General features: G+C 41.8%; 1 protein-coding gene across 1 annotated transcript in view; it reads left to right on the forward strand.

Moving 5' to 3' along the window:
* Positions 1-25,723, forward strand: part of LOC113484819 (netrin-4-like) — a 51,147-nt gene that overhangs the window by 11,300 nt on the left and 14,124 nt on the right. The window contains exons 3-5 of the mRNA XM_026857458.1: positions 8,792-9,055; positions 23,111-23,237; positions 23,768-23,956. Of these exons, the coding sequence (XP_026713259.1) occupies positions 8,792-9,055; positions 23,111-23,237; positions 23,768-23,956 (580 nt within the window). The remainder of the gene's footprint in view (positions 1-8,791; positions 9,056-23,110; positions 23,238-23,767; positions 23,957-25,723) is intronic.

The raw sequence follows: 25,723 nt of genomic DNA on the forward strand, positions 1-25,723 counted from the left end.
TCATGGAGCTTAAAATGAGCCTTCAGTTCACCTCATGTAAATCAAAACTCTGGCCCAAACAAAAAGAGAAATCACCACAATGTTGCATCAGACATTAGTGTGACTTACAGTTCAAACATCATATGGGGGAAACAGGGACCGGAATGTTTCAACCTGCATCCTGACAGCACGTGCACTCAAGGATCTGAGAGATTAAGAGCACATTTTAAATAAACTGTAAAACTGGGAAATGAAAACAAATGTTCTCCTCCATCGAAGATGATGTTTGCATGAATGGAAGACATTAGCATGCAAAATGGGGCAGAACACTGACCTGCTTACAACCACCAGACCCTCAGCCTATTGGGTCTAGCTAGTGGAAGGGAGTTTTGAATCAAAGGCTGGTTCATTTATGTGAGTGTCTGTGTGACAGATGACACCAATGAAGTGTGATATAATAAACCCATTACTGGAATTCACTTGGGGATGGAAGAATTGTGTATGCCTGAATTAAGTAACTGGTTTCTATGGCAACATGTGAAGTGTGCCTCGCACAGAAGACCTGTTCGTTCTCCGTTTTGTATCCTGTGGTGACCTCTTTAGGGACACAAGTCCCCAGCAGTGCCTTTTGTCAAAGATAAGTGGACTCCCTTTGTAGCTAAAAGACTTTTAATCACTCTTCTAAACACACTCTGTGAATGCCAGATGAAGATGTGTCATGATGGGATGCAGTTCTGCCTGAAAAGCCACCAGGTTGTTCAGAGAGAAGCCAGTGTTGAGGCCATGGAAGGCCTTTTCCTCTGCACTGGCACTGAAGACCTCTGCTGCCTTTCTGCATCTACAGGGACTCCCTGAGCAACAGTTATGGCAGAGGGGAACCACCTGCCCACAGACACCAAACCAGAATGGGGACAGAGCTCTGTGTGAAATGTGTGTGAACCTGTTCCAAGGACCTACGTTCATGCCAAAGCTTTTGATAAACAAAGGAGGATCCCCCGCATACACACACACCCCTCATTAAGTCGCAACATTAATAATTCAAGAGGCTTCAGTGGCTTCTTAGAGGTCTGATCTCATATGGCAATGGGGTCGCCGAAAAGAAACCTGCTCAGCATATCACAAGGATGAATTCCTAGTAGCTGAGATACGAGGGCAGGGTCTTGGGCTGCAGTGAGTTGTCCAACAGCCACCAGGACTGGCCTCTCAAAGTTGCGTGATGCTTGGGTTATTCCGACTTCCAGCCGGAAAGGATTCCAGGAGGGATTAGTCACTAGTGAAGGTAAGTGCCCGAATGTTATGACTAGGGCCGTCTGTTCAACGTTTCGTTTAACTTGAACTGTAGAGGAGATAGAATGCAGAGGCAAGTTGAGAGGAAGCAGTTAACACCAGCAGTGTAAACAAGCAGATAGCACTGCCAGACCCTGCTTCCCTGGAGGAAGAATTAAGGGGCTCAAATATTTGTCTCTGAAGGGAATTTCAACTGGCGAGGCCAGCCCAGCATTCCCATCCCTGGCAAGCGAACTTCAAGAGGGCATCAAGTGTCCTACTCTGACCTGGGTCGTAATGAGCCATTTCAGAGACATCTGAAACATTCTAAACCAGACACAGTAGGGTTTTTTTGAGCATTGCTTCTGAATTTCCTGAATATACAAGGCAGCAGATATCAAAAGAATTTTTTTTTCTCATCCTGTTTTATAAAAGCTTAGTGGAATTGCAGCCTTGACTGTTTTTTTAAGTCTCAACTGTGAAAAAATTCCTGTCTAAAATGCTATGCATCTTAGAGATTCATTGTTGTAATTTTCAGCCTCCAGGCAAGAGAACAGTGTCCTGGTGAGACCATACACTTAGCTAAGTCTGTTCATATGGAAGATTTCAGCCAAGACCTAGAGATGTCACTGGCTCCACTTACAAGCAACGGATGCTCTCCCATGAGAATACGGCTTGGTTGACATAGGGTGACAGTGATGGTGATGGGTTGTTTTAACTTTCCCTGACAGTTGAGCAGACAGAGTGAAATGAGTCTCCTCGTTCTCAATCCAGTTCCTGTCAGGCTGTCTGCATCACAGAGCTCCTTGTGCCACCCCTTGCCATGTCACAGCAAGTAGCATTCCTCATAATGAAAAAGGACACTGCACTTCGTGGGAGCACGGCAATGTTCTCACACCCCCATGTAAGGTGGTGCTATGTAGAATGGAAGGAATTTTGTCCATTCCCTCTATACAGACTGCAAGCTGAAGGTTTTTGTGCCCAATAGTCTAGATTTTGTACTCCAACTGCATTATCTGGCTTGATAGAAGATACTGCTTCTCCCTACAAACCTTGCGTTTCTACACAGATAGAGGGATTTACATCTGTGGATAACCTGAACTTACAGAATACATTTTGTTTTAGGAAGAGAAAAAGTCTGCATGGCTCTTCATATTTGTCTGCCTCTAACTTCACTTGTGCAGTCTTTCCCCATCATCATATTGGCAGCAACGCCTAAATATTAATATTAATGCCACACTGGCTGGATTACTGGAATAACCTCAAAGCAAACGCAGATTGAAGGGACATTGACCCTTTCTGATTTGGAAAACACAGAATGAATTCAAGATGCCACTGTCTTGGTAGTAGCTGAGTTTAGCCAGATCAGAGAAATTTTAAAAATCAAACGTACAATTAATTCTTTAACAAACCATCATAGTCTATACTGGCTTCTGAGTTTTATTCTCTGGAAAAACAGAAAAGCAGTGGATCTTGACTAAAAAATACTATTCCATGAATCGTCAGAATGGCCCTTCTAAAAGCAGTGAGAATAACTAGACTTTCTTTGTGCTGTCCGAACAGTATTTCAAAACAGGAAAAAGACTACTTCTTAGTAAAGACTACTGTGCCACAAGATGAAAGAATTAATTTTAGTCAAGGGGCTCCATCAAATCAATCAGAGTATATTTGCCACTGGGTAGGAAAAATTCTGAGACAATTGTTTGCTATTCCTTTAAGAACAAAATCAACTCACATGAAAATCTCTTAATGAAGAGGATTTAGGACTGATGAGAGTTTTTATTGCAGCTTCCTTCTGATGGGCCTAGTATAAGCACACAGACATTTCTGACCTCATTAACCTGATTGTGTGCAACATGATCAACATAGCTTAAAGATGATTTGTAATATCAAATTTTTGTTCTGCACAAGGATCTTCTTTTGTAGGAGGCTGTGCACTGGCACTGCCCCCCACTTATGACTCATATTCCTTGACCTTAGGCTATGAGCTTGCAAGGGGGAACCTTTGTTGTGTCCACATCTTTTCTGACTAATACTGGCTGGAAGATCAGGTTAAGAAAACAGAATTATCTGCATCAAGAATGGAGAAGCAAAACATATGGCAAGAAATCAAAAATTTGAGACACTGTCTCCAGAATGAAGATGATCTCTTGATTGGTGATAAAACATCCCCCCCTGTGAAGCTGTGCCAAGCTGTGTACAGCAAAACGAATCCTCTAGCTGTGGGTACCTTTTTTAGCTTTGCTCACAGCGTTCTCCAAACTTCCTTGCTCTTCGAAAGGTCAGAAGAGGACAGGGTAGCGACCATCTTTTTGAGGCGCAGCTGATTGACTTTTGAAAATGAGAATGACAAATATGCGCTTGATAGCAGATATGCAGATAAGCACGAATGTCCTACTCAGCATTCAGCTCCAGTGTCAGCTCCTGGTTCTAAGGGAAACTCAGGATCTAGGATGTATTTCCACAAAAGGCTGAGACTATATCGATGCTGAATACCCTCAACTTCCACCCAGTTCAGTGGAAGTGGAAAGATTTCTTGGGTGTCCTTTAGCAAACTTAATCACCATCAGATTTTCTTCTGCAGCTGTGCATGTGCTACTTTTGTGAAAGCTGCACACTGATGTTTAGAGAAACGACTGAGCAGTCTGTTACAGAAAAAAAAAAAAAAAAAAAATTTAATTACATGAGAAATAACTTTACAGTGAACACCATGGGAAGCTCTTTTCAGAGCTTGCAGCTTAATGTTAAGAACAGGCTTCTTTTTCATTACACTCTCTTCATATCTTGCACATTAATATAGTGGGAAACTGCAAATTTGAATGGTATCTCTGGGAAATAAAAAAATTAATCCTATTTCTGCCTTTCTGCAAAAGGCAGAAGCCAAACATCTATCTGTATAGAAGGAATCCACTTCACAGGCTTCAGAAACACAAAGGTGGAGTGTGTCTTCCCACAGCTCATGACTCTAGGAGTTCACTAATACTTAGATCCATTTCTAATCTTGCCTTTAAAATATTTATGCAGAAATGGTTGAGAGGACCAAACTCTTATCTTTTACCTATTATTATTAGAATTGCATGTATTGAACATCCATCTCGAGGGATTCTCAGAGAATTGTACAGATATAAACTTACTAATCTTCCTCCCATTCCATTAAGTACTTGAAAACCTGCATCCTATGTTGTTTTTTTTTTAATAAAGTAAGCAAGACATACGACACACTTCTATTCCTACTGATTCACTGTCAATCCAGAAGAGAATAAGTCTTAAGTTACTTGCTGAATGTTATACTGAGCAATTGCACTGGAGCTTTAAACAAATAGTCCCATTCCCAACTCTGTATTTTGGTCACAGAGACATCTCTTCCTTTTTTTTTTTTTTTTTTTACAGAAATAAAATTATTCCATGTACCATATAAAATTATCAACCCATGTATACAAACCACCACCAATCTGTCTCCTAATTTAGGATTAAATTTTTCTTAGGGAACCACAAACCCAATTGTATTCATTTAAGATATAATAATGTATTTTTAGTACAGGAAAATGTTTAGTGGTTTGGCTTGGGGGGGGGGTTAGGCAAATTATGCATTTACAGAAAAATAATTCAGAGCATGCAAGGTGAGATACTGGATCTGTTTAAAAATTCATCCAACTCTACAATTATTTGAATGAATACACAGTAGACTAATAAGTACAACTTATGGATTGTAACATATTGCTCTTGACAGTAAGGCAACACATATGTTAAGGAAGATCTAATGACTGGCACTTTAACGTGAGAAGAAACATCGCAATATTAAAAATGAGCCAAGAGGTGGTGATTACATTATACTCCTCCTTGTGCTCAAGGGTTTTAACCACCAATATTTCAAGGATGTGTATTCCAGAAGGAAGAGAGAGGAAAATTTAATTTTCTAGTTTTATGCGTATATGAAATAATGCTGCTAAACTGATTTAAATACGAACTAAAACTGTGCTGCCTCTGTGCAAAATGCAGCTCACTTAAACCCACTTACACTGGCACAACGTATCTGCTTTGACTGTGCTGCTACAAAATGTCTTTGTTTAAGTAAGTCCTCAATATCTTTGATTTTTACAAAGTTAAGGAAGGCTAATTATTTAGTGGTTGTTGATTCCAGGAAGAACATACAAATGCCTCTCCCAAAAGACTTCACTAGCGTTATGTCACTGAAATCAGATCTTTAACACTTAACAAGTCTTGCCTTGGGAGAACGAAAGACAAACAAATCCAGACTCACCACTGAGCTTATTCCAGACAGAAATGGGTCATGAATTAATCATACGAGCAAACTCTTGTACCTCAACTGGAACGGAATACTGTTTTTTCTTAAAAGGATGCCACAATCCCTATGGGACATCCAAGCTATTAACATCTCTACTCACAAATAATGTTCAGATTTCTAAGGGGATATGGAAAATGCCAAAGCAACTCCCCTCAAGAGATGCAAGGCCAGAAATGAAAATACTTGCAAAACAATAAACCCACAGGGAACCCAACCTTTTTCCAAGCTGTCAAGCAAAGAAACAAAACCAATATAGCTTTGTGAAAGCAAATGGCCTTGTGCTAAGAGAATAGCAACCCAACAGCTGTTCTTTTGCCTAAAGAACTCAGTGCTATCTGGATGCCAATTAAGACATGGGGAGGATGGGTAATTGACTGGAGATCCCAAAACATGAATCCGTCTCTTTAAACTTATCATACTGTATACAAAATAGGTTTCTAGTAGTGCAGTACAATACACAAGATTTCCTTCACGGTTAAGATAGCACTACGCAAGAGCACTGTCATCAAGCAGAAGTATAATGCCAGAGGCATAGAGTAAAAACAAACGTTTTGGCCATTATCTCGTCATTTCTTTCAGAGAAGCCCAATAACTATTCCTGTTCTTCACCTCATTCACCCTTCCTCTCTGTCTCCTGTAGATCCATAGCTGTTCACAACTGGGATCTCAGGGGCACAGAGACATTAAGCCTCTTGTCCAGCCTGGTATAAGGAGGTCACTGGCAGGACCAGGGCAGATCTTGCAGAAGCTAATGACATATCGATTACCTTTTTTTCAGATGCCTTGTCCTGGAGCAAAGTACCTCTAGCATTTATGTTCTCAAGCCAGTGATCTGTTAGGTGTCCTCTGGAGAGCTACCTTGAGATACCATTTACACTGAGCATATATATTAGAGAGGCCATAGACCAAAAGCTAAGTGTGAGAACAGAGCTTATAAAAATCCAGTAACTAAGCAGACTGCTTTACCCTTGGTTCCTCTGTGTTATGCCAATCTAAAACAATCTAACCATTAATATCCCAGTAGTTAATTTTTAACCCTGCCTTGAGGTCTTTGACTGAGTAGGCTCTGCAGAACAATTCCATCCAGTTCACTGCCTTGGTCTTAGATTAACTGACCGTGCGGGAGGAAGATGTGTGTGTCTGTACACGACCAGGTGCTCAGGACTCTGAGAAACCACTCCACCTCTCTGTGGTCTACAGGGGCCTGGAAAGGAGGGTGGGTTCATAAAACTGGTTTCCACTAAAAAGACCAGACCATCCTGGATTAGGGGAACTGGACAGAGGAGATTTGGTCTTTGTCCTGTGAATCCATCAGTAAGGGGAATGCTGGGCACCTGGACAAAACAGAATGGGTCATTTGCTTATGGTTCCATTGACCGGGGGAATGTAGACACTGGGGTGGAAGGGTCTGGGCTATTTTGTTATGGCTTCATTGGTCAGGGGAATGTAGGCACCTGCATTGCACAGCCTGGGCAATCTGCCCATAGCTCTATCAAACGAGGAAATACGGGCACCTCGGATCTCCCCAAACAGGGCTGTTTGCAGCTTTGTCAGTAGCTGACAGTATAAGAGAAGGGAATTAAAAGAAAAAACAACAGAACAAACAGAAAATGCTGCAGACAGGTGGGAAATGTACCACTGCCTTTGCTGTGGTACTGCCAGGTGTAGCTCTGTGCAAAGCCTGGCAGCTGATTCTGTTAGTTTAAGGGGGTTTATCTCCCCATGTGCCATCAACATGCAACAGAATTATCTTCCAGGCATGCACCACAAGCTCTTTTCTGGCTTCTGCAAGCAAAAAGGAGCAAAAGTATTTTACATGCTGCAAGTATTTAAATTGGTTGGTTCACTAGAAAGGAAGAAAAAGAAAAACACAGAGAGAGAGGGAAAGAGGGAATCCCTATGGAAACAAAGCTTTCACTCTGCTAATGGAGTTAGTCAGACAGACACTGTCACCACTTATAAAGCAGGGCCAAAGAACCCTGAGGGCAAGTCCCTCTGCTATGATGGAAAAACTCAACCAGAGGAGAAAATAGCTCTCGGATTGTAGTTAGCATACCCATAGAGGACATCTAAGCCTGGGAACGAAAGCAATCAGCTCTCTAGTTCACTGGCATGGACTGTGGTCCTGCCCTCCATTGTCAACGTCTCCCCCAAAGCAAGAGAAACAAACTCACCCTGAGAGATACAGAAGGGTAGAGCAGTGCATGAGCTAAAATACAACATGTCCCTTTAGTCACTGTTAAACACCAGATTAGAACGGTGATACTCAAAACCAACCTGTTGCTGCTCTGGAGAACTATCAAAAGAGCATAAAAGCTTTGACAAAAGAGTAACAACCTGCAGACAGCCAGTAGCCACAAAGAGCCTTTGGTCCTCCAGGCTCACTGGAGTGTAGCTACTTCTCTCCTAGTGAATAAACCGGGTGGCTTTGGTTGAAGACAGGGTTCTCTCAGTTCTTACTCACCCTAAGCCAAGCTGTGTTTTCTGGAGCATAGCTCAAGTGACCAAGCCAAAAGTCTGATCACAGTTTCTTATTTCACTTATTTCACTTTTATTTATTTCACTTTTACACTTATTTCACATATCCCCTTAGTGCCTTAGTTTACCTGACTCTAGAACTCACGCTAAGGCCACGTTCCTAAAATGCTTTGAGAAGTTTGGATGGCATTAATCATAGAATCACAGAATGGTTTGGGTTGGAAGGGACCTTACAGATCATCCAGTTCCAACCCCCTGCCATGGGCAGGGCCACCTTCCACTAGCCCAGGTTGCCCAAAGCCCCGTCCAACCTGGCCTTGAACCCTGCCAGGGAGGGGGATACTGGATTTATGCTAATAAACCTTGGATGTCTCTGAGTGACGCAGTTGTCACTTGGCTCAGAAACACAAGGAAGTAACCAGCACTTGAGAAGTTACCACATACCGGCTGAACTGCAAGAAGTGAAGGGGAGAGATGTTTAAACTAAGGCATTTCCTATCTCACATCTGAGATGGGATGAAAGCAGGAACAGAGTCACTTGCTGTGGCTTGGCCAGCTGGTGGTAACTCAGCTGTGGTGTTCTGGGATCAGTCACAGCCACACAACTGCTTGTGTGGAGTCTTCTAAATATTACTTTTGCTTTATTTGCTTTTTTACTTTTAAAATTTTTTCTATTACTTTTTCCTGAGCATCACCTTGGGATGTTTGCTATGTAGGCAGAATCCTCTATCTATTCTTGGATATGTGTCTTCTGCCTTTCAGGTGATTTATCGTGCCTTAAGTCCGGCTAACAAGATCGAAGACCCCTACAGTCCTGAGGCTCAAGATCTCCTGAAACTCACCAACCTCCGCCTCCTTTTGTTAAAAAGACAGGAATGTCCATGCTATGGTTCAGGATTGGTAGAGAAACCCCAGAGATTTGCCCACTATGCTATTTATGACCTGATCATCCGGGGAAGCTGCTTTTGCAATGGGCACGCAGAGGAATGTGAGTTTGCCAACAGGACAGGAGTCACGGAGAACGTGGTGAGTTCTAGACATTCACTAACTTCTTAGACTTGTTATCTGCTTGTGCCTTCTCAGCCTAACTGTATATTTTGTGTATGTTCCTGTCCAAGACTCCCGAAGCCTATTTGAAAAAGGGCAGCGCTGTCAATCCATGTTAGTGAAACCTAAACCCCTCCGGGAAAAGATTTCCTACAACTCTTGCTGCAGTTCCATGTGTATTAACTGCACTGCTAGAGATAGGTCCTTCTAAAAACTCTGCACCTCAAAATACCTAGAAGTTGTGAGGAAGCCTTGTAACTGGAACAGAGATCCAGCCCCAAACATACTGAATGAAATCTGCCTATTTGCCTGCACAGAACTGAACTCATCTCTTTGATGCAAAGACTGTCCTGACCAGAATTTCAGTATCAGGTCTCGAATTCCAGGTTTTCTGAGTTTGTGAGACATAAGCCATTCTGACATACTTAGGGCTTGAGCCTTTATTTTGAGGTTTTCAGCCTTCTGTGGTTTTGTTACTTTCACTACATAGACAGCAGTATTCAGAATATAAGAATAATTTCTACTCGCCCCCTCTTTTATCCATTCAGCTTAAAATAAGTTAGAATATCTTTTCCTTAAAAGCCCAACCTTGTAGGAAAATTACTGTATAGGACTATGACTAGTTCCTCCCTATTCATTCTTCTAGCTGTGTTTGACCCTGGATGTGCAGAAGATGTGAGTTGTGTTTGTGTGCATACTCAGAAGTTGTGATTCAGGGGGAATGACCGCTGTCTCCTTTTGGATTTAGCTGCAAGTATTATATTGAAGAACTGTAATAACAGTCAGAGGGAAATGATGTTAACCAAATACATCTAAACACATACATCTAATAAACACAGGCAGAATTCAAGGCGCTTTAAACTAGCCAGTGGCTCCACTGGTTCCAGAAGGCTGTCTGTCTCTGTAATGGGTTTTGAAAGCCAAAATAACCCTTAGAACTTTAGTCTCTGGTGACATAATAGACTCAAAAAATACATCCTCAGCTAATTTCTGTCCCTTTAGACATACGGTACACTTGAAATTTTGGTTTATTTTCTTCTGGAATGTGTATTCATTGTCTTCCTTTCAACTTTTCTAGGTTCAGAGGTATACACTGTAAGACAATTAGCTGTATGAGTTTCACAATATTTGCAAAATCATTTCTGAATCAGTTCCATCTGTGGTATAAATCTAAGATTCCGCTACAGTATTCTAGCACTAGGTAATATTATCAGTTTCTGTTAACTATAAATATAGACTCACTTTATACATAACTGTGTGGAGAAAAGGGGTTTATAGAGTGCGTCCTCCCTATTGCAAACTGTTAAATACACACATAGTGAAACCAAATAGATGAATAACTTATTAAATGAATACAGCTGGTAGAAGAATAAACACTCTGCCCATCCGAAAAGGAAAACACAATATTGTCTATATCACTGGCATGACCATTGTAAACTATGACTGGATTTTTTCCCCCCCCACTAGTCACAAGGGAATAGAATCTTTTTGTGCCATCAGTGACTTCATGGGGCAGAAGGTGAAATAGTTTTGATGAAATGCACTTCACGAGTGACTCATGTTCCAGAAGACACGAGGGTGGATGCATCACATCATTCACACAGGCACAGATATCAGCCAGTCTTTACCTAAGCAGGGATTCAAATGCAGCAGGGAGAAAAGTGAGAAAAGCCTTCCAAAGCTTGAACTGCCCCTTGAATCCTAGGTGAGCACTGGAAAAGAGCATAAGGGAGCTTGTCTGAATCCTCACATAAAGGTATGATCAAGCGTACCTAAGCCATTCACTAGTGAATGTTTGTTGAACTAGTTTTTGAAAATCTCTGGTGAAGGATATTCACAGAATCACAGAATCATCAAGGTTGGAAAAAGCCTTGAAGATCATCTAGTCCAACCAAATAGCAATAGCAACCGCCAGTGCCTGCCTAAATAACCTCTGCTGGAAATTAAGGCGATTCCTTCTTGTCCCCTCTCCCCCAGCGATCATGGAGATCCTCGTTCTGCAGGTATGATTGGAAGGTTCTCACTGTATCCTTCATTATTTTTTTTGTTTTTTGTTTTTTGTACTAACCAGAGAAGTGTGAAACCTTAGGTGGCCAAAATTTAAAATTCTACTCCCAGATCATACAAGTCTGGAGCAAAGATGACCACCCTATTTTGCTTCTCTTTTCTGTGCTTTAGTCATTAGACCCTAGCTCCTTCTCAAATACACACTGAAAATCCATGGGAAGAGCCAGGTTCTTGCATCCTTTTACATTTTATCTAATACTTACTAATGATGATGTTGTAGTGGTGGAGGGAGCATTCACATAGGTACAGATCTCAGGATCTGGATTACATAGCTAGCATGAGGGAGTTTATGTAAGTGTATAACTTTGCATCTTACAATATGGTCATCTCTGTGCCTACATGCAGAAGGAAAAGGCCTTTGTTGTTGAGTGGTGAACAACATGATACATTTCGTACCAGACAAACTACACTGCAACAAAAATCTTGCAGTCTCCTGGCAGAGACAGGAAAAATGCTCTACGTTCAGTCACATGTTGACTAGAACAGGACAGGGAAAAGAGATGTTAGAAACAAACACTGCATGTCCAGAAAGGATCTGATTCGTTCCACTGGCCGCATCTAATATTTGCTGAACACACGGGCAGAGCAAGTCTCAAGACACAGATTTTAATGTGGCTAGTGTGGGTGATATCACAGCATGAAGGCAGAGCAGCTTCATGTTTCCTGGGCTTCTGTCAAGTAATTAAATGAAACGCTGGAAAAATACAGACCTCCACAGAAAGTCTTAAGTAAGAGGAGTTTTAGTCTCTTAAGAGTTTAGAGCCCTACACTGTATTTTCTGTAGTTAACGAAAACAAAAGCAAGTCCATGTAGAAAACAATTGTAAACGTTTGCCATGGGATAGGCCCAAAAACTGAGATCATTCTGCATTTATGTCTTGGAACAGACATAATTGTGCTAACTTGTAACTCTGCTCTTCTTACTCTTGAAAGAAATCTGTTCGGTTTGTTCTAACACAGCTAACATGGAGGATAAATAACGGAGAGAAGCAAACTTCTTGACACTTTTGAACCAACACTTTTGAACACCATTTTGGAGGGGCTAGATGATCTATGACAACTAGATGATCTGTCAATGATCAATTTATCTGTAGATCCCTCAGTTCAGTCGTGACAACTCGTCCAGCTTCTGGCTTCTCCACTGAGGCTGCCGATCAGAAACACAGCTCTGTGAGAAGTAATGTCACAGATGCCACAATGTCATAGAAACAAACGGATACCAGAGAGCTGCAAATTGTAAAATTGACCTCCAGTTGGTACGTTATTCCCCATAGCTTGACATCCTCGATAGTTTCATACATATTCTCTCTGGTTATAAGTCCTTTGTGAAAATACTAAGTACAGCAAGGTGCAAAGCAGACTTCCATAGGATCTGGTGGAAATGTCTTTTGACTTCTAATTTTGGTAGCAAACCAGTAATAATTACTCTTTCAATGTGGCCTTGTTTTTGAACAAGCCATGCACCCACCTCAACACATTTTGACCATATTTCTCTTATTAACTACTGAGAATATCATGTCAGACAGGAGAAAAACCTTGAGAAGTGAAGACAGGAGCTATAAACAATAGGCAAGAAACTTCAGGACAAACATATCTTGAATTTGGGGGTTGTTGCTATCAACAATCATTTTTTCTTGCCTTCTATTTCCTTTCTTCAGGCCAAAAGGAAAAAAAAAAGACAGATGTCATACCCAACTTAAATAGCTTCCTATGATAGCTAAGGACAAAATTCTCCTTTCTGAATTTCACAGCCTGTATTAATCAACACTTACAAATAGACCCTTTGTTAGTGAGGGAAATTATTGAGATTGCATTTTGCTGCAGAAACTACAGAGAAGCTTTTTTTTTTTTTTTTTTTTTAAATAACAGAAAGAACTGCCAGGACCTTGCCACCTGAATACATCTAGTCTTCTTCTACCACTGGATAAAATGGAACGTAGCCCCGTCCCAGGTATCACTGTTGCAGGACGTACAAAGTAATGTGTTGCTCTTCAGTAAATTATTTATTTATTCAGCTCCAACAACGTTAATAAGAGCTGTCAGGTTTAGGATCTGCTTTGATGACACATTTCAGCTGAGTCCAGGGGTGCTTCCAGAACAGTTTACAAAGCAGAAAGCGCACATGGACAGAACACAGAATTTAGACCGAAGTCCTTTGTTTTTGCCAAACATTTCACAATTCTCTTTCTAGTCCATGAGAAGTACGTATGGACAGATGAAAGCAAATGTGGATTTAAATGGTTTTGTTTAAAGCATTAGGGGATTTCTACTTGTTAATTATTGGTACCTACACTGCCAGGAAATTCTTACAAGTGGCCTCGGATGTTTCTTTTGCTTCTTTATCCTGTTTACAGAGACAAACTAGACTCCCTGTGGGTCTGATCCTCCACAATGAATCAAATGGAAAGTTTTCCAGTTACTTCAAAGGGAGCAGGATCTGGTCCTAAGTAAGATTCTTTGTTTGGCATAATGGAGGTTACATAAGGTAAAACTTGTTTTTCTACAGCAATTTTCTAGGTGACTTGGCTGTCGTATCCCTTGCAAATATTACCTCCTCTTCAAATATCTTGTGTAGTTCTACTGATAATCCCCAGCTAAGTTTTCACATTATCTGATCCAAGCCGTGCCAGTCTGTATTGATGTCCAGCACGCAGAGGTACAGGAGGTGCTCTCTGTTGTAGTTGGCAACTCAAAGAGTGGGTTTTGTTTAAGAAAAATTTATTCTGTGTCCATCAGCTACGTGAGCAGCATCAAGAATGTTAAGAAAAAAAATTACAAGATCTTCTCGATCACATCAGAATAAATTGTAGAAAGAGATCCTTGTGCTGATTTTTTCCCAAAAGTTAAAACTGAATATGGATTGAGCTCTGCTCACAATGGTCTAAAAACACAGAAGAAGATCATATAAACTATGGAGCAAAAAGTAGTCATGAATTACATGAACTACGTGAAAAGACAGTGGTGTTGCTGACACCTTTGCTACCCACAGTGGGCCAAAGCGTTTCACAGGAATCCTTGTGGGAACTTGCAGGTGGATAAGAAAGTTTCAGATATTTGTGTTCAGAGATGATAAAGAAGCTGACAGGGGAGCATCATGGAAAGATTCTCTTTAATTTTCTTTAGCTTCTCTTTAATTTTTGTGGACAGTTTTAGTGAGTTCCTAGATTCCGAGGGCAAAATGTGCTTCAAAACTGTGACTCTAAATGACAGTGAAGTTCTCAAACAATTACTTGGATAAAAGTTGGAAAAGAATATTCAGACTTGTAGGTATATTGTATCCTCCAAATTCAAGCACACCTCTGGGTTGGTGTCTAGGGTGTTTCCTTTCAAAAAATGAGTGCATTCTGCATGTTTCTTATAGTTTCGACTCGGATGCTACATCAGGTATCTCCTAGAATTGCACAGAAGCTGTAGTGGTAGTCCTGAGGAAAAGATCTTAAAGGTTTCAGAGTCCTGTTCAGTGCAGGGTTAGGCTCTGTAATCTGGGTTCCTCTCCATAGTTTTGGTGAACATTTCTTGTTTTGCTGGCTCTCCAGCACGGGACTCTAAGAGGTTGTCCCCTCCCAAGAGAACCAGCCCTCCTTCGCAGTACAAGGCTTCTCAACACCCCAATAAATCTCCCAGTAATTTAAGCAAATCTTTAGTCTAGAGCTGTACCTTGTGGGTGCATGGAGTTTTGACAGCAGGTGCACACAAAATATGGAGAAATCTGGCACAGGATTATAAAAAACTCCATGCTACTCAGTGCAAAAGTTATAAAATCCTACATATATTTCCTCACTGTGGTTCACTCACTGTGCTGAAAAGGTCCTGGGGATTACTCCTGCACCCTTTAGGTGTTTACAATCCTTCCCTTGCTGTGCACAAGTTTTATGCTAAATCATCGACTTTCTCACCCTTTTTTTCCCTTCCCAGATTCCTTATAAATTTGGCTGGTCCTGCATCTTTTTCAGCCCCACCCTTCCCCCACTCTCCAAGCTCTAGCCATCTGCAGAGAAGTTGCAGAAAACCATTTTTTTCTCGGCTTCATCTATTCCATTACTGAACATAATTTCACTTGAATGGGAGCTATGCATGCTGCCAAGTTCCCTCAATACAGAGGTAAAAATTCAGAGAAGAGCTCACAGGCCCACTTCGGGAGTGGATTTTTGACCACACACCCCTAGAGTGTAACCAGTAGAAACCCAGATAAACTGAGAGATGCTGGAGTTAACCAGGGGTACTACAAAGCAAATGACAGAATTATTTTGCCTGTTGAATGAACAGGTCATGTCCAAACTTGCCTGAACTGTCCACAGTGTGCTAACACATTATGCCTGACCTGTAAACCCACAAATCCTTGTCCATGTATCAGAATCTAGAGCTTCTCACATTTTCTCCTCCCTGAAAACTAATTCTGGGTCTTTCTGCAGCAAAGGCTGGCAGTCAGGCCAGACTGTTCAGTAGCATCAGGAACAAAGCCTTGAATGAGACCAAACTCCCTTGTGCCATTCATTTTCAGGAGATCTGACCAGTGGTATTTACTTGTTATGCTGTGATTCAGGAATTCACCTATTAAAATACTGAGCCTTGCTCCCCTTTTTGCTTCCTCCATTCTTAAGACACTCACCAAGAGCCGTTACCTGCTGTAATTCAGGGGTTGCATTTCAGTGTGGCAGCTGTTATACAAGTCACAGCAGTTTTTTACAGATTAATAATAGAGTTGTTGGCACGGTAGGTTAAAAATAAGCGGGTGGCTTAGCCCTAAAATTAACAAAAAATCAAGCTAGCATTCAGAAAGAAAACTATAAGAAAGCAGAGTGAAATGTGGGCTAAGGCACGGCCAGATGTGTGTGTAAAGATGGATGGAGGTGAATTCAGGCAGAGGATGGAGCTGTGTCTTGAAACTGTCACAGACTGAGTTATATTCTCTGAGATGAAGCATGAATTCTGTACCTCTTCTGGTCTCTTTATCCTGCTCTTTTGTTACTGTTCAAAAAGGTCTTAGTGATGCCAGTCTGAATACTCAGCTAAACACTATCACTGATTTTTCTTAGCCGTTACTTATTCAGTGAATTTGGGACCAGCAGCTGCTCATTCACTCACTGCTGTGGAGACCAAAACCTGTATGCTCAGGTGGATCTTGCCACAAGAGTCCCAGCTCTACTTATCCCTGCCACATTCCCTCAGACTTAATTTATCAAAGTGACCAAGTACGAGCCAGAAATACAGTTCCCCCAGAAAACACCCATATGTGTACTAGTTTTTAGACACACAGACTTACTATACCTTTTCCCAGAAACCTGCAAGTGACATAGGAAAATAATGGCTTTTTTTCATTCCTGATTAGAGGAGGAATTTGAACTTTCAATCTACCCATAGCAGGCACTGTAATCTGGGACTTACTCCCAAGCCATCCATTGTTTTAGGTCTTTGCAAATTTGAAAAAGCTGAAGGGAATTTTTAATTTGGCCTTTTAAAAGTCATATGTGCTCTCCTCAGGACCTGATAGTGAAGTATTTATTATAAATCTGCATGGATACATCTCTTCGTTTGGAGAGACAACGGAGCCCATTTGAACTGTAAGAGAAACAACGCAGTATAGCAGACACTGTTTTGTATTTAACCACTCAAAATGACCCAGAAAGAGTTGGTTTACTAATAGCAGGTAAAGGACTAGCCTCTGATGTCATTGCAAACTGCTGTATCCAAAATTTATCTGGCGACATTACAAAGTGAATACAGAGCCCAAAGACAAACATTTTCTCTGAATCAGCAACAGTTGCTCTGTTCTGGAAGGCTTCCAAATTTAACCTTCATTCATTAGGAAAAAAGCCCCAAAATAGACTGAGAATAGCCCAGGAGAAAGAGCAACAACCACAACATTTACTGAAAGGACAAAGGTAAAAGAAACTAAATGGGCAGAAAGAAAGCAAGAGGCTTCAGGTATTATACAAAGATGAACAAGAGTTCAAAAAAATCAAAAAAATTACAGGACAAACAGATGGAAAATTTCCACTCGCTGCCTCAGCTGCAGATTAGAATTCAGGTGAAACAACTTTTGCAGTCAAAGGTGAATTAAGTATCATGTAATTTCTTGGAACAGCTGCATGGAAGCAGGATATGGTTCTACACTATTTGCTATAAATCAGCCAGAAGTTACTGAGCTCTGTGGAAGAACTGCTGGATGAAATTCATGGCTTAGTATAGCAGGTCAAGCTAAATGATTGGAACTGATCATCCTGGCATTAAAATCCATGAAGCTATAACCTCCTCTGTGTCCTGATTCAAAGCTGCTCAGGTGGTAGATGTACAAATCAAAGCCTTTGGCAGCAATACTGGACTTGTAACAGCACGACTGTACTGTGAGGCAGATGAGGGAATTAATCCAGATTAAAAATACTAGTGCCAAGGGAAAAAAAAAAAGAAAAAGCAGTTTTAACTTTTTTTTTTAACGTGGTTTAGTTTCATGGGCCAATTTACACATGACTTAGGGCATGATGCAGAAGGTGATAGCATAGAAAGAAGCAGTAAGGAAAGCAGAAATGTCTCAAATGAAGAATGCCACCAAAGGTTTTATTTACATCATGAAACTACAGCCTGAGAACATAACCGCTATACCAAACCACAAAAGCAGAGCTTGCTTTCACATGGCTATTAAAGCCAATATGATGGTGACTGAGAGTACAGCGTAACATTTTTGTTCCTTTCCTGGACTAACAATACCCTCTAACTGCAAGTATGTCAGCCTATAAACTTGTGTGCTTTGTAAAAGCTGATTAGAGAACTGGAAGCTTGACGCAGCCAGAATATCAGTGTTTAAAGCAACAGTTTTCATCTCTCAGAGCTCATAGAATGCATTAGTGACAAGAGTAACCACCACTGGACGCACTCAGAAAGCAGGACTGCAAGAATACAAACTATTGCACACAGTACTTCAGACTGGTTTTATGAAATGGAGAGGTTTATATGATCACACAGTCTGCCTGTCTGCCAGCGTATCTATTTTCTGATCCATTCCCCAAAATAACTTTGGAAGGCACCATCCAGTTTCAAAACAATCTGTCAGAGCCACTGAACTTTCAATACGATGATGCTCCAATTAATAGGAAGGATCCTTGGAGACAACCAGAGTTATCACAGTAATGAGGAAAAGCAGATGAAGGGAGGCCTCATAAATTCCGTAATATTTCTGTGGTACTCAATTATTGCAGCAATGAGCACTGTGGAAAAGCCCATACAGGCTTAAATACGTCTGTATCTAAGGATCAGTTTCTGTCAAGTGATGTAGTGTCATGTGTTGAACACTGAGGATAAAGTGAAATATGAGAGATGTGAGACAGAAATCTCCTAGATCTCAATCTTTCTCCTGCTGTGCCAGTACATTTATATGTATTAATATAAATTCATGTCATAAACTAATTGGGCTTTAGCTGAAAACTGGTTAGGTTTCCTAATTGATGGCATGAATCTCATGTAAGCCTCTGTTCCTCACCTCCTGCTTGAGCTCCCTCCACCCGGATTGCCAGCTCTAAATTTCAAAAGTTGAAGTATTTTTTCCCTCAGATGCCTCCTAGTAGTCAGATATCCTAAAGTTTCCAATGACATGAATTCAGTAGCAATCAAAGTGCTAGTATCAGCGTCCTGAACGCACTAAAAGGATTTTATCAGCCCTGAGCAGCCCCACCTGGGACATCCCTCTCTGTCCATTGGCTGGGGGGGTCCACTTAAGCTCAGCCCTGGGCTATTGGTCCCCATTTGAGTTCTGCTGTAGAGGTGTTTGTCTGCACCCCTGCCTCTGGCCCTGCCTCCTGGAAGGACCTTGGGCCTTATGCTGTAGGTAGCTTCCCCCCTCATGGACCCTCCTCACATGTGTTGTAGCTCACCTCTCATTCTGACTCCTGGGTGGGCTTTGAACCCATGTTGTGAGCTTGTTTCTGGGCTTGTCTCCTCCTGAATTGCCCCTGGTCCATCCCCTCGCTGTGTCTGGGGCTGCCGAGGGACCATGGGACCAGGTCCCTGCTGTGCTCAGGATGGTGGCCCCTCAGTGAGGGCACAGTCTGTGCTGTGGTCACCCTCAGTTTAGAGCTCTTCAACCCTTAAAGAGCAACTGGTCCTTGCTATTCCCTGACAACCATCTCCTTAATTATTATTATCTCCTTGCAACTCTGACCCTGCTTTCTAGGGCATAGAAAAATATCAGTGTTATCCCCCTGAATCTATTTTTCTGACTATTTTCTCTGCCTTGGCACAATCATCTCTGTGTTCCACTGAGATCTGGTGCATTCTGAGGTCTTGCATTTGCTAGAGAACACAATTTTCTAGTTTTTATGACGAATGTTTGTGAGAGAGATGTGTACTTATTTCAGCAGTTAATAACAAGTCAGGGACGTGCCTGCTCTCTGTGTTGATGTTGAGTGCCACTCTCGCATTCTCCCTTCCCTGAGCAGATATCCCATTTCCTATTTTATCTGACAGCTTCCTGTATTTTATTCTTGTTCCTTCCTGGACTTTAGTCTCTGTCTGCCTCTCCTATTTCTTCCTCTCTAAGAGAACAAATTGTTTGTCTCACCGCTTGCAGACACTCACCTACCCTTATTTCACCCCATGCTTAAGTGTAACGGGCATCTTCCACAGCTGTTTCTCCTGCTTTAACCAGTCTTTCTGCAATGGCCACTTGTATCCATGAATCACCTTTCTTGTGTGTGTTCTACTTGAGCTGTTTGTCTCTGTTCTCTTCTCCTATCTAACTCCTTCCTGTACTTCATTGTCACCTCATGTTGCACTCTCCTCCTTAGCTGTTTTCACCTTTGGATGCTGTCTGAGATTACTCTCCATGGAAAAAATCTTCCATGAGATACCCATCCAAGATGGGACACTTCACAGACTTGCTTCCTCTTCCGTTATCCCTTACCTTTGCCCCAATACCCATCAATTCTCTTTTCCTTGTTCTTAAACCTATACAAAAAAGGTCAGTCCTCAGACCTAACACTTTCTAAAAAAAGCTCCATGTCAGCTCCACTGCTTACTTCTGCCTGCTCTGTGGCTCTCCTGTCTGCTGGCTGCTTGGCTTTTCAACCCTTTTGTCTAAGCCAGTCATCCTTCCACATGTATTTGGTAAACTGTTCAATAGCAGGGATCACAGGCAGGAAGCTTTCTTTATGCCTCTGTCCTACTCACAACATGCCATTCCTAGATAGCCTCCACAAACTAGAGTTTGCAGCAAACCAGCGGGCAATGAGCAAACTGACATGTCTACTTACCTCCAAAGAACAACTGGACTCCTACTTTCTCACTGAACTGTTCTGTTTGCTTTCTGAATTATTGTTCATGAGTGTTCACACCATCTGTGCTGTGCACTGTAAGCACAGGGTCCTGTGGAATAATGAATATTTGATCATGTTGTTCAAGGCTAAAACAAGATTGTATGGTTTAATTCTGCCATCTCCCAACTATACCATCTCAGCATTTATTTCATATAATTTTTTATATATAGTGAATGCACAGTTTCTGTAGATATCTCTCAAAAAGCCAGTGGGTCAACTTTACAAATTTTGCATTGGAATACACTAGCATTTTCCTGTGAAATGACAGGATCTAAGGTTTTGATTCTGATCTGGTTTGGAATGAGCTGTGAAGTTCAGATAGTCTGGAGCTTGGGGATATTAAAACCTATGGTTCTGGGTCAGGCTCACTTTTATATTTTCTCACTCCTGGTGGTTTTCTCTGTTCCATAGCTTCTGAAAAGCAGTCACTGTGTCCACAGGGGGGGATGTATAAGCCTGAAAAGCCAAACCCAAACAGGGAGAAGCCCAACGCTGTTGCTTATTAGTATTTTTGTCTTTGTTTCTGTAATTTGTCATCCCATCTAACACGTTGGACATGGATGGCTGTCTTGTACGGAGCTCTGGAGAGGCACCCCATAATGTGCTACATGCTGTATTCTCCTGAGGTTTGCTGGTGCTGAGCTCTGACAGAAATGCATACCCTGAAGTCTGTGCTCAGTCTTCCGTGAGGAGGCAGCCAACCGCTCTGTGCAGCAGCAAATCTGCCAGCTGGCCATAGAGGGGCAATGGCATCAGCTGCAGCCTATCCCCTGTGCTAGCTGCATGACATATCTGCTCTGGGAGGATTAGAAACCAGGGGAGCGGAGAGCAAATTGCTGCAGGGAGATGAGTTTTGGGGGCAGGGGAACGCGTTCACACAACTGCTCTTTTGAACATCTCTTCTCTTGATCCCAAGCTACCTGCTACATGAGATGGGGGAAGGGGGGAGTGCAAAGGGAGAGTCTGACTTTCAGGAAGGACTGTGGAGAAACATAACTCACATTAGTGGTGAGATTAAAGGATTACATTCAATTCACACCCCAGTCAAAATGAAATTTCAGCCTCTGCTTTTTGTGTAACATGCAGTGGGCCGGAGCTGTGACATGGTGACAGAGCCTAGCATCCTCAACAGCACATGGAGGGAGAGGGGTCTAGTCCCGGATCTCTGTGCATTTCCTGCTCTAGTACAAGTGTCTCCTTGCATGTGAAATACATACCACTAACTAGCAGCTTCTCTTGAGTGTAGAAACCTGACTTATAGCACTGCCCTGCCCTTCCTCTCACTCCCTATGCTAAATATTTATTCTGGGGAAATCCTTTCTCTGAGGCATTGCAAACAGATATTGGAATCCTATTTCTTAATTAAAATTAAAAAAAACCCAAAACAACAACAACAAACAACCCCAAAAATCAAAAACGATAACATAAAAAGCCCTCTTGTAAAGCACTTCATCGACGTGGTTTGATATTAGAGAATCCTGTGCCCCAAATCACAGTCTACAGTGGAACTGGCTATTATATTCCTGATGTGTGAAATTACTTTAGAACAGAACCAGTTTCAGGAGTAACTTTCGGTTTGAAAGCTGGACCGGCTCAGTTTCTAAGGACAGGTTTCTGGTGTGAATACCTGATTCCAGAACTGACATATATTAGAACATTTCCATGACTAAAAATCATTATTGTCTTCCAGTGAAAGCAGGTAAGTACAGAGGAAGCAAGTTCTTTTTTCAAGTAAGTTTTAAAGCAAATAGCCACAGAGAGACCTCTACTATTTAGCCAGTTTTAGTCAAGATTTTTGCACTTCTTTCTTTGTTTTGCCCTCAAATATTTTGTAAATTTTTGTTTCATACCTTAGGAGGATTTATATGCTTAGAGCTTGTAGATCAGACCCAGTCTTCAGCCATGCCAGGTTTTGCTCATTGTTGTTGAACATCTTCCAATTTCTCATTTATCTGATAAGATGTTCAAAACTGAACTCAGCATTGCAGGCACAATTTCCTCTCCACCTGGAGTTAAAGTGCTCTTAGTTACACAGACCAGAATTTTACTGGGCCTTTACTACTAACTTATTTTTAAAATATATATATTCATATGTAGATTGGTAGCTTAGTGCTTACTGTACCTAAGTCTCTTCAAACACCAGGGCTTTCCTCTCACAGAATGTGATAGGGATTGTATTTCTGAGGTTATACTGGTTGGTATTTTTCCAGGTTTAATATTTTTGCTGCAATTTCAACTGTGCTAGGAGGTGCAGGATTACTTGCTCATAATTTAGTAACTCATGGTGCTTTCATTGCCCTATCTTTACTTTCTTTTCCAGACCACTGTTAATGTCAAATAAGACAGGGTCCAGCATCCTCTGTTAAGACTGTGACACAATTCTAGAGGCTCATCAGTGTGGTAGGAAAATAGCCAACTGGAAAGTTAAAAAGAAATTGTTGCCACATGTATTTAAACTGGAAGATAGAGGAAAAATCTACATTGTTAGTGACTGTGTGAAGAGATAAAGCTACACATTTAAGCTCCAGGCTCTGTGGGTTTCTTAAGAGAGCCCGAGAGCTGTGTGGGAGTTGTGCAGAAGTCCCACCTCCTCACGAGGCTGTTGGGCACTCCACTATATTCTTGCTTGTAACTGTCTGAATGTATTCTCTTTCCCCTGACAGGTCCATGGGAAGTGTGTGTGTAGGCACAACACAGCAGGGGACCACTGTGACAAATGTGCACCGCTATACAATGATCAGCCTTGGAAGCCAGGAGATGGAAAAACGGGGGCACCAAATGAATGCAGAAGTAAGTGGGAGGGAGTTTACAAATCCAGGCTTTCAGGATGAGCGCTCACGGTGCCAGCAGGCAAAGTCCCCTAACAAAGACGTCTGTCAGTTTACACTAATGGTACCATTACAGCAACTGGGGATAAGTTGGTGGTCACTGATGGAAAACTTCAGTCTGCATGTTGTTCTACTGCAGCTGGCCTGTCTGGGCTATTGGGAAGTGGCATTTGCAAGGCAGAAATCTGTTCTTCAGGCAGCTACATCCCCTCACCTGTTTTAGTGTCCCAGGGGTTTGTGCAGGGCTTAATGATACCGTTCAGACTGGTTTGTCTTACTGTAAGAATACCACACAGCTCCCAACCACCCAAGCTTCTCAGACCCTCCTGGGACTCTCACCCTGTGCTGCAATTTCTAGTTTTTATGAAAATCAAGGATTGCAGGCAGAGGAAGTGTGTTACATTCAGATATTTCCGCCACGATTTACAGTAGGAAAATGAATAGTATTTTTGTTTACTGTATAAGCCTGAAATATCTTCTGTTTCCCACCAGAGTGTCGCTGCCACAACCATGCTGACAGCTGCCATTTTGACCTGAGTGTCTGGCTGGCATCGGGAAAGCGCAGCGGTGGGGTCTGTGACAACTGCAAACATAACACAGAGGGACATCGGTGTCAAAGGTGCAAACCAGGGTACTACCGAGACAGAGGGAAACCCATGTCTTCTACAGAGGTCTGCAAACGTAAGTGACTACTGTTATGTAACGGGGAAAAAATCATTAAAAGAATGATTAAAAGAAAGAACTTGATAACTCCTATAGAATCAATAACTCCTGTAGAAGTAACTCATGAATATTACTACCCTTTCTTTGTATTCTGTTCCTAAATTAGAGTTTTCTGATAAAAGGTCATATTCCTGATTTTATGTGTCTAATTCTCCTCCTGGTATCACACATTTTTTTTTGGTGATAACTGCTAGAGTTCTCCAAATGCATTGCATTCTGGGGAAAGCTACATTCTTCTTGTGCTTGCATTCGAAATACTATGGTACTTTTTTTCTTGAGGTACATTTTATTTAGCTGCTTTTTTTTTTTCTGCATCTCTCAAGACTGTGTGCCTATGTGTAGGCTATTGTTAAATTCCATTTGATTGTGCAACATCTGTGCACATAAATATATATAATAATGGCTGCAGGAGCTGCATATCCACTTGGGAACACACAGATCAGAGCTTACTCAGATTTATCTCTGGATTCTACAGCTGTATTATGGGGTGCTCTGCCCAAATTAATTGCCTCATTAGCACTTCAGCAGGATGTGTTAGGAAGTAACTGGGGCATAGAGGCACTAATGGTTGTACACCCTCTGTGTACAACCTCTGGATCAAGGTAGTTTGCACCCAGCCAGTCTGGAACATAGCACAAATCTTCCTTACTTATAGGGTAAACATTTCCTGAGTATCCTGCCAGGCTTCACACATCTGATTCCATCTGGCATCTACTTGGGAGGTTGCTACATAATTTAATTTCTCCCTTTGGATAGTTTTCCCTCCCCACAGCTCAGACATCAGTTGCCAGCACAGAGAACTTCATCCTCTGTCATCTACACTCATGCCCACTGGCATCCTGTGCTTTTGAAGCTTTCCTGACTCTTTGATGTTCTTCATCAAGGTCTCTCTTCAAACACTCAGGTTACACACACTCTTCTCCCTAGGCCTGCATGGCCTGTGATAGTGCTTAAACTTTCTGTGCGTGACACACCCTATGCTTCTGCTCTTTGTTATTCTTTCCACTGGATCTTCGGGCCAGTGCAGACTGCTTCCACACAACCCCTTCTTTTTGATTTCACAACGTTCATCACAGAACACTGATCAGCTTATCTACCTCACCCTGTATTCCATAGTGTTCTACATTTGCCCCTTTCTAGTCTTGTTTCTACTCTAAGCAGATTTGCTACAGGGAAATACTGTAATGAGAATAAATTGTTATGCCAGAATATTAATTTTCAATCTCATAGGACCTGAAAGAATCCGTGTATGAAGTCTTGTATCTAACAGCAGGGTGATGGTGTAGTAACCAACATCATGTGTAATTTTAGATAACCACTAAAGTCAAGGAGCACTAGAGAGCAGTGAAGAGGAAAAAACATTGTTTGAAAATACAGCCTATCTGTGTGGAAACCCTAGAACAGTCTGCCTGGATGAAATTAGACCTTGACTCTACCTCTGTGTCTTTTGTCTGGTCTGGTTACAGGCCTCTCAGTACCTCCTGCCAATACTCTGCATAGCAAAAGAAAAACTGCTCAGGAATTTACTGTGAAAGAGCTTTATTCCTATCGTGCCACTCCAGCACAATGATGTTCTTTTCACCTGGGAACATGCTGCTGCCAGCAGAAGGCCCCCACATGGAATTGTTTCCACTCTGACTTGCACACTCAGGCCTAGGTAGCTGCCATCCCACTTTAGCCACCTGAAAGTTGCCTGTCTTTTCTAGACTCCCTGTAGTCAGTGGA

Source organism: Athene cunicularia, assembly GCF_003259725.1.
Source record: "Athene cunicularia isolate RWA chromosome 12 unlocalized genomic scaffold, athCun1 chr12_part1, whole genome shotgun sequence".
Taxonomy (NCBI): Eukaryota; Metazoa; Chordata; class Aves; order Strigiformes; family Strigidae; genus Athene; species Athene cunicularia.